The sequence below is a fragment of the Salvia hispanica genome, chromosome 6 (genome assembly GCF_029641045.1).
Source record: "Salvia hispanica isolate PSC_SH4W2 chromosome 6, Shi_PSC_v1, whole genome shotgun sequence".
Taxonomy (NCBI): domain Eukaryota; kingdom Viridiplantae; phylum Streptophyta; class Magnoliopsida; order Lamiales; family Lamiaceae; genus Salvia; species Salvia hispanica.
This window is the reverse complement of record NC_142697.1, coordinates 38,028,877-38,047,345: the sequence shown is the minus strand read 5'-3', so window position 1 is coordinate 38,047,345 and position 18,469 is coordinate 38,028,877. Positions and strand designations below refer to the sequence as shown.

The window sequence follows — 18,469 nt, the reverse complement described above, 5'->3', positions numbered from 1 at the left end:
CTACCCTTTTGGCCTTTGCATAATAGTATGCATTGCTTTTTCTTGCACGCCTTTTCTTATGATTTTTTTGTAGGAAGCTTTCATGCAGCTATCTTAGTCAAGCTTATTAAAAGTTCTAAATCAATTTGGTTACATATTTTCATTATTAGAATCCTTTTGTCGATTGTGTCATGTGACTCACACTAGTATAAATAAATACTTTCATCACATGATATCATTAAATGCCTAGATATACGTTATTCTTAAATATGCTTATATAGAAACATTTTTTTTGAACATAATATCAAATTGTGTTGACCTAACGTTAAATATACACATCAATATAATCCCATATTTCCACACTTCCATTTCATTTCCTCCAATCATTTTTTCCTTATATCTATCTTGATCCTTGAGTGTATATTTCGTCTTGAAAGAAATAATTAAAATAGACTTTAACAAGTCACGCGATATAATAATTTGACTTTATATATTTATTCAATATTTTATTTTTTAAACTGAAAAAAAATCTCACAGATAAAAGAATTTAAATAATCCTGTATCACCAAAATCATGGTACCAAATTAAACTTTCACTAAAATCAAAGCATATCATAAAAAAAAAAAAAAAAAATCTTCCATCATCTACTGACAAATAGTATGGAGCTGCCATATAAGGTCATTTTCAAGATGAATAGCAAACCTATGTAACCATATTCAATCTAGAAACAATAGCCTATCATTATTACTAGTAGTACTCCTACTATATATTTTATCATTACAAAACTGAGAATATCTCGCTTTGTTCATATTTTGCCGCCTTCTTTGAAGGATCTCTCTCAGCGATCTTCTCCATTTCAACTCCGACAAACCCACAAAAAAAAATGGGATCTTTCACAGCAAGAACACACCTTTCTACATCTCCTCCACCCTTCTTCACAAACCCACCAAAAACAAATTTCATGGACGCAGGCCCCTCACACATCCACCTCAATCCGCGAAAACCCGCCTCCAAAAATCCCCCAGTTTCAAGATTTCCCTTAAATCCCACGTCGAAAAATCCAATCTTTCCGCTCTCCTGCGTCGCAATCGAGCATTACAAACCCTCCTCAAGCGTGTCGGAGAAGTTGCAGAGATTAGGCTTCGAGTTCCGATCTCTACCGGCGCCGATTGACAGAGTAAGAAGACTGCTGCAATACGCGGAGATTCTGCCCCCATTCGATGAATCTTGGAGGGTTCAAGAGAATCGGGTGCAGGGGTGCGCGACCCAGGTTTGGCTGGAGGCGGGCATGGACGGGAATGGGGCGATGAGGTTTCGAATCGACAGTGATTCGGAGATTACGAAAGGGTTCTGCTCTTGCCTGATTTGGGTGCTCGACGGCGCTGCGGCGGAGGAGGTGTTGAGCGTGAGGGCGGATGATTTGGTGGCGATGAATGTGGGGCTGCCTAGTAAGGGGAATTCGAGGGTGAATGCGTGGAATAATGTGTTGATGAGTATGCAGAGGAGGACTCAGGTTTTGGTTGAGGAGAGGAGGACATCCTTTTATTTGTTGTAATCAAACTCAGGTATGAAACTTTTGTTGTAAGTACCTTGCAAGAGTTTGAAGGTTTTTTGTTTCAGTTTTGATGCTTGCTTTTGGTGGAATTGCATGTGCAGGTCTCATTGGCTTGTCTTGATTGTGTTGAGAGAGAGAGAGAGATGTGAATTTGGACATGCTTATTGATTTTGTTGAATGCATTTTTCTGATTCATCAGTTTTGAGTGTGTTTGAATGCTTAGCTCATTAGGGACGATTCCATATTTCCATAGTTGATTCATGAGAGGGAGAGAGATCTGCTTGTGAGAAGATCTTTTTGATTAGGGACATCAATGATCACATACACGAATATTATATATATAGGGAGAGATTAGAAGATCACATTACTAAAATATCTTTTGTTTAAGATCCATAGTGATATCTGATGCAATAATCTTGGAAGACCAAAAAGTGGAGTGCGTATTGTATTTCAGTCCAACTTGTGTTCATGATGGTGGTGGTGACTGGTGAGATACTATAATGGAAAGATGTTGTATCCATTTCAATACTACTAATAGTCATGGGGATTGGTTCCATATCTAACTTTCTTGATCTTTATGGCTCCAAACATGCATTACCAAGAATTAAGATTCTTTTCAACTAAGGTGGAGGGCTTGAATCATGACAGATGGTGTTTTCAAAGATGAAATGAATGCAATAAGAACAGAAGCATTTTGATAGGTGACATATAGCTATATATTTTGTCATTGTTCGATAGATCATACTACTACAATGTAATGTGTGTTGAAGTAGGTAGTTTTCTTGATGAAGTGTAATTTGAGTATCCCATATACTAATTTACCAAATTTACAAGTTGGAATATAGAAAACAAGTTATAGTCAAGATTTAAAACGTGAACTAGTTTGCTTAAATTTTGTAGGAATACGAAGTCATTAGATAGCTGTCCTAGCAATTTTTCATTAAAAGTAAAGGCACCGATGACATCCACAAATTATGTTTAGGTAAGAAAATGACACTTCATATGTTTAGCCTTGAAATAGTGCAACACCTCGATTTTCTAATCCATATCTACATTTATACGTTTGAATTACAATGTTTGAAAAGCAACACTTTCGTAGGGAAATGTACTTATAATTTTAAACGTGTATCTATTTCCACTTTTGATTGTTTGAACATTTATATTTTTGTATAGGTATGAATTTATAATATTTACTATTTAAACGTGTATTTATTTTCCACCATATTAGCTCTATTGCGAAATCTACCTCATAGAGGGAATGTTTTTTCTTTTGTTTCTGCAAAAGTGGAAAAAAGATAAGTTGCCCCTTTCACAAATATTCTAGAATTTCTAAATCGTGAGGACATAAGTGACAAAAATAATCAGTTTAGATACACCATCACAATATGTTTTTGGTTTATATGGTGTTGAAGGTTCTAGTCTTAATCAAGAATTTGACTAGTCCAAAATAATGTAAATGTTTATGTGTATTTTAGAAAATCACTAATTTTAATCGACCTTACAACCACATATTATACTAATTTTTGCAAAATGTTTAAGTTATAGTATCTATTTTCATGCTAAAAGTTTTTTTTTTTTTACAATTTTAAAAACAGCAATCCATTTTTCATCAAAACGAATCCGACAAAATGATATTATTGGGGAAAAGTTTATATTAATTCTTAAACGCAAAACTATTTTTGCAAAAGGATATACATAAATTAATAATTTAAATCAGTAATCATGCACTATTATTAATTGTTCTATTTTAATAATATATCAACAATTTTTAAATTTAAAATTATAATACAAATTTGAAAGTTTTGAAAAATGTATTCTAAAAAAAGATTTAGGTGAGCAATCATAATGGTTGTGTAAGGCCATCTTCAACCATTTACACCAAATTCAAACCCATTTTTGAGTTTGGGTCACACCAAAAAGTAGTTTTACTCCAATCATTTACTCCAAACTCAAACCCAAAAGAATATTCCATATTTATATTCTTTTTATACCTTTTCAATTATACCTACATATTTACTTAAATTACATATTAATCCCATAATATTTTATCAATAATTTATGTAACTTAAATAATTATACAAATTTTTTTATTAATATATTTATGTATTAAATATATTTTATATTAAAAAATTACACTACTTTTAAAATTAAATACACTAAACTTGCAATAATAAAATTCAAAATATAAATTGAAACTCATTTAAATATATCGCAATTACATAAAACATATCACGATAAACATAAAAAATAGCTAAAATTCAAGACTCGAAATTTGTGTATTATTCCCACAAATGATCAACTAGCGCATTTTGAAGTTCCAGATAAGCACTTTTATTTCTTATTGTGTCATATCAGGCCATATACTCTTGAAATAATAACAAGATTTTTTCTGCAATATTCATTCCTATTTAGTTATTATTTGTAAAAAAACATAATTTATTATAATATAGTCAGCTTGCTAATTTCTATTTAATTATTTTGATTAGAAAAATATATGTAAATTCCATGAACAAATTGTGTCTAAATTATGTGGCTGATAGTTTGAATCAATTATCAAGTACTACTGTACTAGTACACAAATTGACAGTATACAAATTGGCCGCCGGCTGATTCAACAATCAAAATAATAATAAGGACTATTATGCAATATTTAAAACTTTTTTGCAGTAGATACTCAATTTTGGTGTTCACTTCAAATTTGGTGTTGTTTGATTAAAAAACCCAAAAATGGGTATGAGTATGGAGTATGGTTGGAGCACATTTTTACACCAAAAATGGGATTTGGTGTATGGTTGGAGGTGGTCTAACATCAATCTTATCTTAAAACACATTTAATCCATTTTGTCGGAAATTGTTGATTAAACAACTAGATAATTGCCATTTATATCTCAATCTTTAGACATGTCGCAATTAGATTCATATATTTAAGATATATTACAATAAATAATAATTCAATCGTTTCATTTGTAGCAAGCCAGGCTCCCATATTTTAAATTGATTTACTTGGTTTCAAGCCTATTGTTTGTTAATCTTGTCATTTAGCACGTGGTTAAAATTAATAATTTGAACGAGAATTCAACCAATCAATTTTGATCCCTGAGATTAAATAATGTCTAATCTCAATTACAGTCTCAGCAAACATATTAGAAGGAGAAATTTGCCAAAAATGAGACTTGGTGAAACAAAATTTATAGCATCATCCTCACTTCGATGAATGGGATAGTAATGAATAGCATTGGCTGTGTAGGTGTATGTATCGACACATATGTTTATCCAACCACAAACTTGTATGCAATATTTATTATGATTGGGATGGATATCTATGAAATTTAATCCACACTAACTCCATTGGTCATGCATTCAATAAAGGTAGGCATAGTTGGCTTCTATAAATTGGAGAATGTTGCAGCGTTTGTACACACAACATCACCTCAGTAGGCTTCTTCTTTCTGTTCGTCATACACTCATGGATTTGCTCGTGATTTTATTAAGTGAAATATTTGTTTTGCATTTTTTCATGTATGCATCAAATACTTCATATGATTATACTCATATATTTCCCATAAAATATTTGATACAGTGTTGTGAACGGTGTACCACCACCACCACCCCCTTTTGTCGTCACATATGGCGGGCTGATGCACCGTTCGCGAACCATGTTCACCAGTTAAATGTTCCTAAAGGATCCGTAATAAGTAAAAACGAGACATTAGTAAAACATTTTAGTTGTAAATAAAATTCAATGTTTGAGATTTGAATGTTAATATCTCTTAAATGATCATTTAAATAAATAAACAAGCCAATATTTGATTCTCCGCCCATGGAAGAAAATATGATTTCTCCACGCCCACTATGGCTAACAGTTGAATGTCTTAACCAATCAAATTACTCCACGTCATCAAATTTTATTTGGGGCACCCTAAACTCTGCTTCGTCCAGGAAATATTTTAGCTGGAAGTAATCTAAGTTAACGCTATACTAACCGTATAGTTTTTTGGAAATAAATAATTATCTAAAATATTTACTAATATTAAAAAATGAGTCCATATAAAGTGGCAGCCAATGAAAAGATTCCACATGAGTTGAACGTATTTTTGAAAATAATTTAAATTGAATGAGTTTTATAATTAAATGTGTGAGTCGTGACCTTGTTGGCTTAACTGTAGTCTTATTCCATCTCTTGTGTTTCTATATTTAAACTCTCAGATTTTGGGGGAAACGAGAAAAAAAGGAAATTATACTCCACAAAATTCACATTTAATTGCCAGAGATCTTTGCACCAAATGTCGAAATCGCCATGGGGAGTCGGCGCCTGGGCCGCCGAGGCCGAGAGGGAGGAGGCCGAGCAGCGCGAGGCTGAGGAGAAGGCCGCCGCTGCGGCGGCGGCGGCGCCCGCGGCCAGCTTCCCTAGCCTCAAGGAAGGTGTCAGCACCGCCAAGCAGAAGAAGAAGACCAAAATGTCACTCCAGGAATTTAGGGTTATGCCTTCTCAGGGCCGCGGACTGACGCCGGAGGAAATGCTCCGCCTCCCCACAGGGCCCAAGGAGCGCTCCGCGGAGGAAATGCAGTACGGCAGATTGGGCGGCGGCTTTTCCAATTACGGCTCCAGCGGCCCTAATTCGGGTCGGAGGGAGTTTGAGGGCCGGAGATCTTACGGATTTGAGGATGATGGGCGGAGGGGGCCTCCGCAGCAATCTAGGGTTTCGGAATTCGATCAGCCTTCGCGTGCTGACGAGGTGGATAATTGGGCGTCGATGAAGAAGCAAACGATCCTACCCGATCACGATTCGCGTGAATCCCGGGCTGGGGGTAAGTACACCTCACTTGGGGGAAGCAGCGGCGGAGCATCGCGCGCCGATGAAGTGGACAATTGGGCGTCTATGAAGAAGCCTGTTTCACAGCCGCAGCAGGCGAGAAATTCGAGCTTTGGCTCGGGCTTTTCGAAGCCCGAGACTGATCGTTGGACCCGTAATGAGAGCTTTGGGTCTGGAGTCTCAAAGCCTGAATCCGACCGGTGGGGGGGTCGGAGTGAGCAAAATCCAAGCTTGAGTTTGAGTTCACTTAAAATTGAGGATGGGGATGCGGTGAAGGTTAACAAGCCGAATCCGTTTGGGGCGGCCAGGCCGAGGGAGGAAGTGCTGGCTGAGAAAGGTTTGGATTGGAAGAAGCTGGACTTGGAGGTTGCAGAGAAGAAACACTCGGTTAGTGGTGGGAGTAGGCCCTCGAGTTCTCACTCGACTGGTCTGGAGTCTCCGCAGGTGAGCGGGTCAGAGGCACCTTCTGCATTGGGCGGAGCTGGTGAAGCTATAGTGAGGCAGAAACCTAAAGTAAATCCGTTTGGGGATGCTAAGCCTAGAGAAGTTCTGCTGGAGCAGAAGGGCTTGGATTGGAAGAAGATTGATCTTAAGCTGGACAGACGTGTGGACAGGTAGTTATTAATTATGCAATGCATTTTGTTGCTGTCGTTTCATTTTTGGAAAGGTGTATAGGGCTGTGATGACAAGTTTATGGTTTGTTTGGTAATGTCCATTTTGGCTTGATACATGCAATCATGGAAATTGGTGAGTTTTTTTGTAGTTATTCTTGACTTTTAGGGGTATGGTTTAGTTTTGGCATCATAATGATGGAGAAAGGAATATTTGGAGGCGATATAGCGGATATAGATATGGTCTCTATTGTTTCGTATCATCAATTATAAATGTGGTAACATGTATAAAATGAATTTTCATATGCGAATTGAATGGGACTTTATAAGTGTCCTTATGATGAACAAGTGAACTTTGGCAGTTTAATATCTGTATCCAAGGGATATTTCTGTCAAAAAATCTTGAAGCCCACTGAGTAAAGCTGTATCCAGTTAGAGCATTTATGACAAACTCTGATTTATATCCAGCAAGATCGTTTATGACTAACTCCAAACATACATTTGTTTGGTGAAGGAATTAGAAGTTCAATATCAACCCAATATGATTAATTTATAGAGTTACGCAGAGATGTGAGCTAATGGTGACTGGTGGATGGGACTAAGGATGGATGTTTGGGTTATAGTTGTGAGGTTTATAAGTGTTTTTTTTAACTCCTAGTATTATGTAGTAATAAACAATGTAATTTTATGGGTCAAGGTAACATTAAATTGGCAAGTATGCCCAGAATATCAGATGGAGGTATGGAATTCAGTTGCAAACAAAAGGCCTAGAGGACTGCAATTAGTTTAGGGCAAGTTATTTCTTGATTTATGCATAATTCACTTCAGTTTAGATGAATGCAGAGGTTTCCGTTAAGGTGTCACAATGCTTTTTAAACGCTTGATGTAATAGCACTTATACTGTTTTATGTTCTTGATTGTGATATGGGAGTAGGTGCTGATGGTGTACTATTTTTAATAGTTGTAAACTGTTTGTGGTATCTTTTAATTCATTCTCTGGTAGTACTAGATTGGATAAATTCGTTTAATCAAGATGAGCATAAACATAATCGTTGTTACCTCTTTTACCTACAGCGAATCTGAAAAAAATTGAAATGGTAAAAGCTTTAGCATGGGTACAAGATACTTTTGTTTTTAGCTGAAGAGATAACATTTTCAGGCCTGAGACAGAAGAAGAGAAGAATTTGAAGGAAGAAATCGAGCAACTGAAAAAAGAATTACCGCAAAAAACTGGTGAAGAAGAAGCTGGCGTGCAAGACCAAATACATAAAAAAGAGCAGGAGTTGGAACTTCTGGTCTCTCAGTTGGATGACAAAGTTCGCTATAGTCAGAGAAATTTCGAGAGGCAAAGCCCCGGGGCGGTTCGGGGTGCTGGATTTAATGATAGACCTCCTTCTCGAACCGGATTTAATGAGGGCAGATCCGGCTTTCATGACCGACCTCCTTCTGCGCCTGGACAATATGAGGAACCTAGAGCAGGCTATCAAGAGAGACCTCGATCTCGTCCAGGTGCATATGAGGATTCAATAGCTGGCTTTGCTGAGAGACCTCCTTCTCGACCAGGGGCACATGATGATCCCCAAGCTGGGTTACATGAAAGACCCCGTTCGAGGCAGGGATCCTATCAAGATACCAGATCTTCCTATTCTCAGAGAGCTTCTTATGCAGATGGAGCATATCAAGATCCCAGAGCTCTTGATGGCAATGAGAGGCCTCATTCGCGTGGCTCTGTAAATCCATGGGCGAGACCAAGTGACGACAGAAGATATATTCAAGGAAGTGGAGGCAGAGGATTTTCAGGTGGTAGAGATGTCAACAGGTACTGCGTTTTCTTTTGATTTTCTGTATTTCATATTTTCTCCTGCGTCCTGCGCTTGCAAGTTACCTGACCCAGCTCTTACTACTATAAACCTGTGGAAGCTTCTTGAAAGTCTTCCTTTCTTGATGAATATGTTTGAGATATTGGATCCTAGTAATCTTTGGCATTTATTAACTAGCAATACGAGTAAGAGAAGTGGCTTCATATAAAAACCATTCAAGTCTGTTATTTCTATTGGTAACTTTAGAAGGGACTGTTGTAGCCCTTTTGGATGTGTGTACTTGGAAAATGAAGGTGTCACCTTTTTCTTGCATTACAATTCTCACTTGCATGGCTATATCATGTAACTGAGCTTCTAGCTTTGCTGGGGGAACTTGTACTGGTAAGTCGATGATGTTAGAAACAGTAGTCAATGCAACTGTGATATCGGGACACTCCTTGCTGCCTCATGATTTCTACTCATCGCACTTAGGATATTCTTACATGCACACTGTTAACTTCTTTTCATCTCTGCTAAAGTATGATGAATTCATATGATCACTGATAACATAGAACTTCCCCTATAATATCATATCTGGTGGTATAGAACTCACGATTGATCGTTGTGCTTGTGTCATTTGACAGGTCAGGGTCGAGGTGGTGAACTCCTGCACGAGATTCTCCCAGGACTCGATTTCTTCCAGTTGTCCTTTTGCTCGCTCTCTAACTAGTTAGATGCAATAATACATTGGCACCCCTATTCATCATTTCATGATTTTTGCTGTGCGGAATGGAGCTGGAATATCTAAATTCTGACAACATACAACTCTTGCATTAATTGTTGTTGCATCTTGATGATGTGTAAAATTCTCATTTCCCCCCCTTTTCATTTCTTTCTATCCTTTTGTAGTGGGATCAAGTTTCCATATTCTCCAAAAAAGGGACATTGTAATGCACAACACTGCCCTGGTTTTTGGTCTTACTCTGTTTTTACCTCGGAATATATTTGTTTGTGTACACTCTATTCCTGCCTTAATCCTATGTTGTTTGACAATTCTTACTCTAACTAGCAATGTTGTTCCCATGTCCTTGCTAAAAATAGTCAAAACTATCCAGGCTGCTATGCTTCTTGGTCTTCGTCATCTTGTTTTCTGTTTAAAATGAGGGCCTATATGTTCGATAGATGACATTGTAATGATTTTCTTGTTGGAATAAATGGGCCATTTGCTATCATTTTTTTCATTCGATTAAATGAATTGGAAGAGTCGATGAATTCCAGTTGGAAAAGTCAGTTTGATGGGGAGAGTTCTGGAAGGCTACATGCTCAAACTTATGCATCTCAGCAGCAAAACTAGTCAAATATGATGTGATGTATATCCGTCTATTCTTCCCAATTTTCACTCTATAAATCCAATAATTGACATACTAAAAAGTCCCCTCATAAGACTACCTCATATTTCATGGAGTTCAAGGTTTCCACACTGCATTTCCTGCTCATAGCTCAGATACTGAACCCAAGTTCAGCTCTTGGCTCAAACACCTGCAAATTCCCAGCCATCTTCAACTTTGGCGACTCGAATTCTGACACCGGTGGCTTCTCTGCAGCATTTGGCCAAGTTCCTCCTCCCTATGGGGAGACATTCTTCCACGCCCCGGCTGGCCGCTACAGCGATGGCCGTCTCATCATTGATTTTATAGGTGTGTACCATTTCCTTGGTTCTTGAAATTATATGTTTGTGTTGACAACTTATATTGTCACAGCTCAGAGCCTAAGACTGCCTTATCTCAGCGCTTTTCTTGATTCTGTTGGCTCAAACTTCAGCCATGGAGCTAACTATGCAACTGCTACTGCAACCATAAGGCCTCAAAACTTATCCCTTTTCAGTGGAGGGTACAGCCCGATCTCCCTCGATGTGCAGCAGGTCGAGCACTCGGATTTCATGACAAGATCACAAGTTGTTAGAGAAAAAGGTGCATACTTTAGCATATTTTCATGTCTGGCTGGTTTTCTCGCCTCATATTAGATTCATTCCTGTGAAGGGTTCTTCCACAGCTTGTTGCCGGAGAGGGGCTACTTCTCCCGGGCTTTGTACACGTTCGACATAGGCCAGAACGACATAACCGCCGCCTATGATCTCGGCTTGACCACAGAGGAAGTCAAGGCACAAGTTCCTGATATGATAGGACAGTTCTCCTCTGCCATTAAGGTTTTAACTCACCTTACTCCTTTTGGAAAAACCATTTTTTTTTAAAAAAACTTTTGGGGCATCTTAAAATCGCGTTAAAAATCTTGTTTGTGGGGCAGAAAATATACAGTTTAGGAGGGAGAACATTTTGGATACACAACACAGGACCATTAGGCTGTTTGACCTATGTTATTGATGCTCAAGCAGCTACTACACCGGAGGTTGATAGATATGGTTGTTTGATCCCTTTCAACGAGGCTTCGCAGCATTTCAATGTGAAACTACACAAAGCCGTGTTGCAGCTGAGGGAGGAGCTCCCTCTTGCTGCAATCACATATGTTGATATCTACTCAGCCAAGTATGCTCTCATAAGCCAGGCAAAGAAACTAGGTGAGTACTAAAAGATGCTGTCATTTGAGATTTATCGAGCCATGTTGAAAGTTCGTTTGTGCAGGATTTGAGGATCCATTCCGAGTCTGCTGTGGCTATGGAGGGAAATACAACTACAGCAGGTTTTCTAGGTGTGGGGACAAGACAGTAATGAACGGGACAGAGTTCGTTCTTGCCAAGTCGTGCAAGGATCCATCTGTTTGGATCAACTGGGACGGTGTTCACTTCACCGAGGCAGCCAATAAGTGGATCTTTGATCAGATTACAAATGGCTCGTTTTCAGATCCTCCGGTTTCACTTGAATTCGCGTGTAACAGAAGCAGCTGAAGATGGCATTAGCCCTTCATACAGTTCCATTGATCTCATGAGTTGTTGAATGCTAGGCATTTGTTAGTGTATTAGAGTTGTAATTTACGGAGTTTTATAGTAGCAACTTTGCATCGCACTGCTGTACGCACTCTTTTCTTCCGTTTCAGAGTGTTCCATTTTTCAGTTCAAAATGACAGTGAATCATCAAAACCATAAGTGAATTATCTTCTTAAAAAGTCACATAACCACTTTAAACTCGTTTAGGAATAACCGATTCATGAGGGGGTTGGAGTATCACAGGAGGAACTGTAACGAATCCGGGGATTTGGAGTTACGAAGGTGTAGCTGGGGCACATATATATTGTGGGAAATCACTACTTTGTAGTGAATGTGAAGCAAAATATTAGGCTACCAAGTGAACAGCATACTGTATGTTTCAATATATTATCACAAACATTGCTGATTAATCAAAAGATTATTCATAAAGATTGCTGGTTAGTCAAAATGGAACACAACAAAATATTAGTCAATGATAAGGTTGGTCAGCTGTCTATTTTTCCCAGTTTCTCACTCATGACATATCACAATTAAAAAAAATAAAACAAAGAAAAACTTAGTGCTGACTATACTTTGGCCTAATCAAATCCTATAAAAAGAAAATTCAGGTTTAAACATTCTGAAAATCTTGTCAAAAAACCATCTCAGATTTCATGGAGTTTAAGGTTTATTCTCTGCTTCTGATATTTCTTCTTCTGCCAAACTCAGTTCTTGGCTCAAATAAGTGCAACTTTCCAGCCATTTTCAACTTTGGCGACTCAAATTCAGACACCGGTGGCTTCTCAGCCGCATTCCGTCAAGCTCCTCCTCCCTATGGAGAAACATTCTTCCATGCTCCTGCTGGCCGTTGGAGCGACGGCCGTCTCATCATAGATTTCATAGGTCTGTGAATTTCCATATCATAACTGAGTAACCATTTTCTAGATTATTGAAAGTGTATGTTTATATATAGTGTTGCTTTTGTTACAGCTGAGAGTTTGGGATTGCCTTATCTCAGTGCTTTTCTTAATTCTGTGGGCTCAAACTTCAGCCATGGGGCCAACTTTGCAACTTATGCATCAACCATTAGGCCTCAGAACTTGTCCCTTTCCACGGGAGGCTACAGCCCGATCTCCCTCGACGTGCAGCAAGTCGAGTTCTCTGGTTTCATGACAAGATCACAAGCTGTTAGAGAAAAAGGTGCCTATTTCAACATATAAAATGGTCTGTTTTTGCCTATTTTTCATAGTTCATTTCCATGAAGGGCTGTTCCTCGACTCTCTCCCGGAAAAGGACTACTTCTCCCGGGCATTGTACACGTTCGACATAGGCCAAAACGACCTCACTGCCGGCTTGGATCTCAACTTGACCTTGGAAGAAATCAAGGCACAAGTTCCTGATATGATAGGACAGTACTCCTCTGTGATTAAGGTATGTACATTTTTTTCACTAGCTTCTTTAAGAAAATTTTCGAGCACGAGTGAAATCATGTTTTGTGAGGCAGGAAATATACATGCTAGGAGGGAGATCATTCTGGATACACAACACAGCACCATTAGGCTGTTTTGCATATGTTCTTGATGCTCTAGCTGCCACTACACCAGAGGTTGACAAATATGGCTGCTTGATCCCGTACAACGAGGTTTCACAGTTTTTCAACGTGAAACTATACGAAGCCGTGGTGGTTCTGAGGGAGGAAATCCCTCTGGCTGCAATCACATATGTTGACATGTACTCAGCCAAGTATGCTATCATCAGTCAGGCAAAGGAACTAGGTGAGTGAGTAGCAAAACATGCTCATTTTTTCGATTTATGTAGCTAATGTTGAAGGGTGGTTGGTGCAGGATTTGAGGATCCATTCCGAGCATGCTGTGGGTACGGAGGGGATTACAACTACAGCCGGTATGCTAGGTGTGGGAGCAAGGCAGTTGTGAATGGGACAGAGGTGGTGGTGGCTAAGTCGTGCAAGGATCCGTCTGCTTGGATCAGTTGGGATGGACTCCACTTCACCGAGGCGGCTAGCAAGTGGATCTTTGATCAGATTGCGGATGGCTCGTTTTCAGACCCTCCGGTTTCACTTGAATCTGGGTGCAGCAGAAGCAACTAAAGATGACATTAGGCCTTCCTATTTTGATCCATTTTATGTATTTAGAGTTGTTTCTTTGCTGCAAATGGTTGGAATTCAGTTAGGCCTTTTGCTGCTGGTACATTGATCTACAAATTCAGACATCAGTGAAAAGTTCCTTATGAAGAAATACTAATGTGAAACCATCTGCATATACAGGTAGAGCCCAAAACGGAAACAGAGTCAAAGTCTATTTTGGAATGCTGAATCTTAGAAATTTTCAAATTAGTGAAATATTTTATTCAGTTTTGTTGACTTCTATTCTATCCAATGGGGTCGACCATTATAACAACTCAAATCATTCGAACAGAGTGATGTGTACCTATATTCTACTGTTACTACAGTCCACCAAAAACGACAACCTCAATACTGACCTTGGCCAATTTATTAAAGAAATTCAAAATTGTAACATGCACAATCTTTTTTTTTTATTCACCAAATATTAAGAGAGACAGCTACTCAGCTACAGACTTCAGTTGCTTCTAAAAATTATGGAGTTACTCAAATTGCATTTAATTGCCCTATTTCTTCTTCCAACCTCAACACTAGGTTTTAACAAGTGCAATTTTCCCGCCATTTTCAACTTCGGCGATTCCAATTCCGACACCGGCGGCCTATCCGCGGCGTTCGGCCAAGCTCCTCCTCCCAACGGAGCCACATTCTTCCACTCCCCCTCCGGCCGCTACTGTGATGGCCGCCTTCTAATCGATTTCATAGGTCTCTCTCTCCCTCTCTCTCTCTCTCTCTGTTTTTGGTAGTGGATTAATCTGCTTTTGCTGCAGCTGAAAGCGTGGGATTGCCTTATCTCGATGCATTCCTGGACTCGATGGGAACAAATTTCAGGCATGGATGCAATTTTGCGACTGCTGGATCGACGATCAGGCGTCAGAACACAACCATTTGGCAGAGTGGGTACAGCCCCATCTCTCTCGATGTTCAATACCTCCAATTTTCGGATTTTATAACAAGATCACAAAATTTTAGAGAAAAAGGTATGAATATTGTTATTCATTCTGCAATTTTTCACAGTACATTAATTGGATATTGGTCATTTCTTCTCTTCTTGTTTGTTTTTTGCTGAAAAATGGATCTTGATTCAAAATTAACACACAACTTGAGATGATTTAACTGCATTTTCCCTTAAAAGGGGTGTTTCAGAACCTGTTTCCAGAGGAGGACTATTTCTCCCGAGCTTTATACACCTTCGACATTGGCCAGAATGACCTCACCGCCGGCTACAAACTCAATATGTCGACTGAGGAAGTCAAGGCCTACGTTCCTGATGTGTTAGGCCAACTCTCTCATGTAATCAAGGTAAGAAAACAAACGGTTTAGCCCTCACTGTCGTTGCCAGATGCAAATAATGGCTGTTTTACTGTTAAACAGCTGATTTATGGCCAAGGGGGGAGGACAGTTTGGGTGCACAACACGGGGCCTGTTGGTTGCTTGCCGTATGTCATGGACAGGTTCTTGGTCACTGCAGCGCAGATTGACAAACATGGCTGCTCGTCTCCATACAACGATGTCTCACAGTATTTCAACCTCAAACTGAGGGAGCTCGTCTTGCAGCTCAGGGAAGAGCTCCCTGCAGCTGCAATCACGTATGTGGATGTTTACGCGGTTAAGTATTCTCTCATCAGCCAAGCAAAGAAACTAGGTATGAGTTTCCCACTTTTTTTTCTGTTTCTGCTGAGGGATCTGTGTTTATTCGTGTTTTAGTCTGTGTTGATGAGAAAAATGGCAGGATTTGAGAATCCATTCGTTGCTTGCTGCGGCCATGGAGGGAAATACAACTACAATAGGTTCATCAAATGTGGTAGCAAGACGGTAGTCAATGGGACAGAGACTGTTCTTGCTGTTTCGTGCAAGGATCCCTCGACGAGGATCAGTTGGGATGGGACACACTTCACTGAGGCAGCAAATAGGTGGATCTTCGATCAAGTTGTTGGTGGGGCGTTTTCGGACCCTCCTGTTTCGTTGAAGTTTGCTTGTAATAAGATGAACACCTCACAGAAGTAGCTGTGGTCATGTCATCAAACACAGATCTTGAGACATTGTTGCACAATGAATAAATATGTCACATTTCTTGCAGCCTTAGTAGATGTGAATTTTTATGAAGCATGAAACCTTAAATCTGTGAAAAAAAATACTACTAGTACATTTATAGAATATATCAGAAACTACTTAGCAACTACTAAAGATTCATGGTTATAATGGTTCAAATCAATTATCATGACAGTTATGTCATCCAAACTACCCCTGCCAACAGCAAGATCAGCAAGCTTCTTGCACGCGGCTAGAAGCCCTCTCTCGTTCAAGAATCTGTTCTCGTTTTCTGGGAAACGAGTCTTCATCTTCGTCTTCGTCTTCTTCACCACTGAAATTCTCCTGGACTTGGCTGGAGGGCTTCCATCCTCGTCTGCACTTCCTCTCTGTCGTATGCTGTCCATTTTCCGGCCACTAGGGTTTCGTATCCGTTGCTTCTTGGCACTTGAACACGACTGCATCACGACATCTACTGCTTCTTCATTGCTCACCTATCACCATTGCACAACACAAAAACAAGATCGCCGGTGAGCAGCTGAATTCTTGCAAAACTACATCAAAATCGCGATTTTCACTCACCTCTTCCCAGAGGCCGTCGGATGCTAAAAGGAGGTACTTCATATCCGGATCCAAGCATACAACCTTCGTGTCGGGTTCTGCCATCACCCAGTCCTTGAGATGAGCATCTCCGATGCTTCTGGAAACTGCGAGGGTCCCATGAACTCTCCAAGTACCGCGATGAATCTCCACATATCCACCCTATTATGTCACATGATCATCAAATAAGCTCCAAAACTCATTTCAAGATTCACTAATTGTGTGCATATGATCAGAAAAGGAAGGACTCATGAGAAGTAGAAATACTTTATCCTCTATTCGCCTTCGCTCCTCTTCTCGCATGGGTCTGTGGTCCGTCGTTAGAGCTTCTGCCGATCCACCTCCCATACACAAAACTGCTCTGCAGTCGCCCAAGTTCGAAACCACCATTTCCCTCCCATCAATCAGTGCAGTCACACAACAAGCACCACTATCCAGCCCCTGCAATTTCAGTGTAAAAGTGAGTTTTGTGCAGAAACTCATCATATGTTCCAATTCAAGAAAAAGAAGAAAGATTACCTGTTTCAAGAATTCCTCATCTGTTTTCAAATAGCCTGCTTTACATGCTGCTTCCTTTTCTTTGTTTTCTGAAATGCTTTCTAACATTTCAAAAATCTTTAGATGCAAATTCTCTGCCACAAATGCTGCTGCTTTGCTTCCTCCATGCCCATCATACACTCCAAAGAATCTCTACATTTCAAAACACTATCACTTTCCAAAAATCATATGAATTGATGGCAAAAGCTCCTATCACAGAAACAGCAAGAATCCTAAATTCCAACTCTCCAAACACCAAAAATTTATCTTTTTAATACATGAAAATGAACAAAAACTAAACAAAATCCCAAGAATCGATTTTTGCACCTACCTTATCACCATTTGCAGAAGCAAAAACTTTGTAGGAATCTTCCATGAACTTCTTCTTCCCCTTCAACGAATAAACACCCACCCCAGAATCAGCAAAACAGCACACAGGATCATCGTAGGATTCCTCAAAATTGGGAATCTCAGACAACACAGCTGGAATCTCGATTCTCAGCGGCCGTTTTCTCTTCAACGCGCCGCTCAAACTTGGGCCCCCGGCGATTACAGCTCCATCGTTCATTTCTTGGAAGGTTTGAGCTCGAAAATTGTGAAATTGCGAATGGCGCAGTTTGGATTTTTAGCTCGTATGATTGGGTGTAACGGTTGGGAATTCAGGTGGGGTCAAAAAACAGCATTTTTGTGGGAGTTTTTAAGGTTTGATTTTGATAAAGTCAGAGGTGATTGGTCGGAACTTTGAATGTTTGTTACAGAGCCGTTAGGGATTTGGAGATTATTTAATAAGCATATGATTATGTCAAACCAATATTCAATTTTTTAATTATGAAATTTATAATTGTATATTGATTAAATTAAGGGAGTACGTAATTGAGAAATCTTGTATGCTGAAATGAAACTATCCACTAAAATAAAATGCTAAATGGAATGTGTTTTAAATAATTACATGAGTACATAACATAAGCATAGAAATATTATAATACAATTTTATTTATTTTTATTGGATTGACAAAGTTATTTTTACTCACAGTCGCTACATCATAGACATGTCAATTAATTTCAAAAATTTTTACTTTATTCAAATTATGTCACAATAACGTTTGTTTAATCTTTTATGTCAAGTATATATATACTAAATAAATAATTAAATATAATTAACTTTTGTCAATCAATCTTGAAATTTTCAATACTGAAGTTGAGCTCATAACCTGATAACAATTAACAAACGAAATAATCTTTTGAATTTATCTAATTATTTGACATAGACAATGGTTCTAGATCATTGCCATTTGCCGGCACCATTCTTCATAATTAATTCTTCAACTTTTTCATTGAAATATAGCAACCTAGTTACTTGTTCAAATGCATGCCACAATTTTAGTATTTTAGATTGTGAAGTAATTGACCCACTCAACTTTTTATACTAGTAGGAGTATTATGCAGTGGTGGCAACTTGCAAGAGCCAAAAAATTGGAAAGTGATG

At 38.9% G+C, this 18,469-nt stretch overlaps 6 protein-coding genes across 10 annotated transcripts; 5 read left to right on the top strand and 1 right to left on the bottom strand.

Moving 5' to 3' along the window:
* The first annotated feature begins 386 nt into the window (after positions 1-386).
* Positions 387-2,802, top strand: SUFE2 (sulfur E2). 4 transcript variants are annotated; one of them, XM_048103583.2, is made up of 2 exons: positions 387-1,544; positions 2,435-2,802. In XM_048103583.2, the coding sequence occupies exon 1, from the start codon at positions 863-865 to the stop codon at positions 1,532-1,534; it is 672 nt and encodes a 223-aa protein (XP_047959540.1). In that variant the 5' UTR covers positions 387-862; the 3' UTR covers positions 1,535-1,544; positions 2,435-2,802. The 4 variants fall into 4 exon arrangements, with proteins under 4 accessions (XP_047959540.1, XP_088916562.1, XP_047959539.1 ...); XM_089060436.1 differs by lacking the exon at positions 2,435-2,802 and adding an exon at positions 1,931-2,367 and having other exon boundaries at positions 388-1,544; XM_048103582.2 differs by lacking the exon at positions 2,435-2,802 and adding an exon at positions 1,923-2,367 and having other exon boundaries at positions 393-1,544.
* Positions 2,803-5,696: 2,894 nt separating this feature from the next.
* LOC125207857 (eukaryotic translation initiation factor 4B2-like) lies at positions 5,697-9,781 on the top strand. Its single transcript, XM_048107359.2, has 3 exons — positions 5,697-6,962; positions 8,119-8,778; positions 9,403-9,781. Exons 1-3 carry the CDS (start codon positions 5,818-5,820, stop codon positions 9,419-9,421), a joined length of 1,824 nt encoding a protein of 607 aa, XP_047963316.2. The 5' UTR covers positions 5,697-5,817; the 3' UTR covers positions 9,422-9,781.
* Positions 9,782-9,928: 147 nt separating this feature from the next.
* Positions 9,929-11,833, top strand: LOC125207858 (GDSL esterase/lipase At3g26430-like). The gene is made up of 5 exons (XM_048107360.2): positions 9,929-10,455; positions 10,519-10,728; positions 10,798-10,964; positions 11,063-11,333; positions 11,398-11,833. The coding sequence occupies exons 1-5, from the start codon at positions 10,218-10,220 to the stop codon at positions 11,658-11,660; spliced, it is 1,149 nt and encodes a 382-aa protein (XP_047963317.1). The 5' UTR covers positions 9,929-10,217; the 3' UTR covers positions 11,661-11,833.
* A 458-nt stretch (positions 11,834-12,291) lies between these two features.
* On the top strand, positions 12,292-13,957 carry LOC125207860 (GDSL esterase/lipase At3g26430-like). The gene is made up of 5 exons (XM_048107362.2): positions 12,292-12,581; positions 12,669-12,878; positions 12,943-13,109; positions 13,183-13,453; positions 13,523-13,957. The coding sequence occupies exons 1-5, from the start codon at positions 12,353-12,355 to the stop codon at positions 13,783-13,785; spliced, it is 1,140 nt and encodes a 379-aa protein (XP_047963319.1). The 5' UTR covers positions 12,292-12,352; the 3' UTR covers positions 13,786-13,957.
* A 264-nt stretch (positions 13,958-14,221) lies between these two features.
* On the top strand, positions 14,222-15,921 carry LOC125207859 (GDSL esterase/lipase At3g26430-like). The gene is made up of 5 exons (XM_048107361.2): positions 14,222-14,520; positions 14,586-14,795; positions 14,951-15,117; positions 15,190-15,460; positions 15,548-15,921. The coding sequence occupies exons 1-5, from the start codon at positions 14,295-14,297 to the stop codon at positions 15,820-15,822; spliced, it is 1,149 nt and encodes a 382-aa protein (XP_047963318.1). The 5' UTR covers positions 14,222-14,294; the 3' UTR covers positions 15,823-15,921.
* On the bottom strand, positions 15,869-17,715 carry LOC125207861 (Protein phosphatase 2C family protein). Of its 2 annotated transcripts, XM_048107363.2 has the most exons (5): positions 17,315-17,711; positions 16,966-17,136; positions 16,714-16,887; positions 16,429-16,608; positions 15,869-16,340 (listed from the first exon to the last, which is right to left on the bottom strand). In XM_048107363.2, the coding sequence occupies exons 1-5, from the start codon at positions 17,549-17,551 to the stop codon at positions 15,984-15,986; spliced, it is 1,119 nt and encodes a 372-aa protein (XP_047963320.1). In that variant the 5' UTR covers positions 17,552-17,711; the 3' UTR covers positions 15,869-15,983. The 2 variants fall into 2 exon arrangements, with proteins under 2 accessions (XP_047963320.1, XP_088916616.1); XM_089060490.1 differs by having other exon boundaries at positions 16,714-17,136; positions 17,315-17,715.
* Between the last annotated feature and the right edge of the window lie 754 nt (positions 17,716-18,469).

Bases quoted from the DNA above. Each gene is read 5' to 3' on its own strand.
- SUFE2 (XM_048103583.2), top strand. From the start codon at position 863: ATGGGATCTTTCACAGCAAGAACACACCTTTCTACATCTCCTCCACCC.
- LOC125207860 (XM_048107362.2), top strand. From the start codon at position 12,353: ATGGAGTTTAAGGTTTATTCTCTGCTTCTGATATTTCTTCTTCTGCCA. The intron at 12,582-12,668 runs GTCTGTGAATTT...CTTTTGTTACAG, and splicing joins TCTCATCATAGATTTCATAG to CTGAGAGTTTGGGATTGCCT. The intron at 13,454-13,522 runs GTGAGTGAGTAG...TGGTTGGTGCAG, and splicing joins CAGTCAGGCAAAGGAACTAG to GATTTGAGGATCCATTCCGA.
- LOC125207861 (XM_089060490.1), bottom strand. From the start codon at position 17,551: ATGAACGATGGAGCTGTAATCGCCGGGGGCCCAAGTTTGAGCGGCGCG. The intron at 17,137-17,314 runs GTAGGTGCAAAA...TTTGAAATGTAG, and splicing joins CTTCTGCAAATGGTGATAAG to AGATTCTTTGGAGTGTATGA. The intron at 16,609-16,713 runs GTATTTCTACTT...GTGACATAATAG, and splicing joins GAAGGCGAATAGAGGATAAA to GGTGGATATGTGGAGATTCA.
- LOC125207857 (XM_048107359.2), top strand. From the start codon at position 5,818: ATGTCGAAATCGCCATGGGGAGTCGGCGCCTGGGCCGCCGAGGCCGAG. The intron at 6,963-8,118 runs GTAGTTATTAAT...TAACATTTTCAG, and splicing joins CTGGACAGACGTGTGGACAG to GCCTGAGACAGAAGAAGAGA.
- LOC125207858 (XM_048107360.2), top strand. From the start codon at position 10,218: ATGGAGTTCAAGGTTTCCACACTGCATTTCCTGCTCATAGCTCAGATA. The intron at 10,965-11,062 runs GTTTTAACTCAC...TTTGTGGGGCAG, and splicing joins AGTTCTCCTCTGCCATTAAG to AAAATATACAGTTTAGGAGG. The intron at 11,334-11,397 runs GTGAGTACTAAA...TCGTTTGTGCAG, and splicing joins AAGCCAGGCAAAGAAACTAG to GATTTGAGGATCCATTCCGA.
- LOC125207859 (XM_048107361.2), top strand. From the start codon at position 14,295: ATGGAGTTACTCAAATTGCATTTAATTGCCCTATTTCTTCTTCCAACC. The intron at 14,796-14,950 runs GTATGAATATTG...TTCCCTTAAAAG, and splicing joins ACAAAATTTTAGAGAAAAAG to GGGTGTTTCAGAACCTGTTT. The intron at 15,461-15,547 runs GTATGAGTTTCC...GAAAAATGGCAG, and splicing joins CAGCCAAGCAAAGAAACTAG to GATTTGAGAATCCATTCGTT.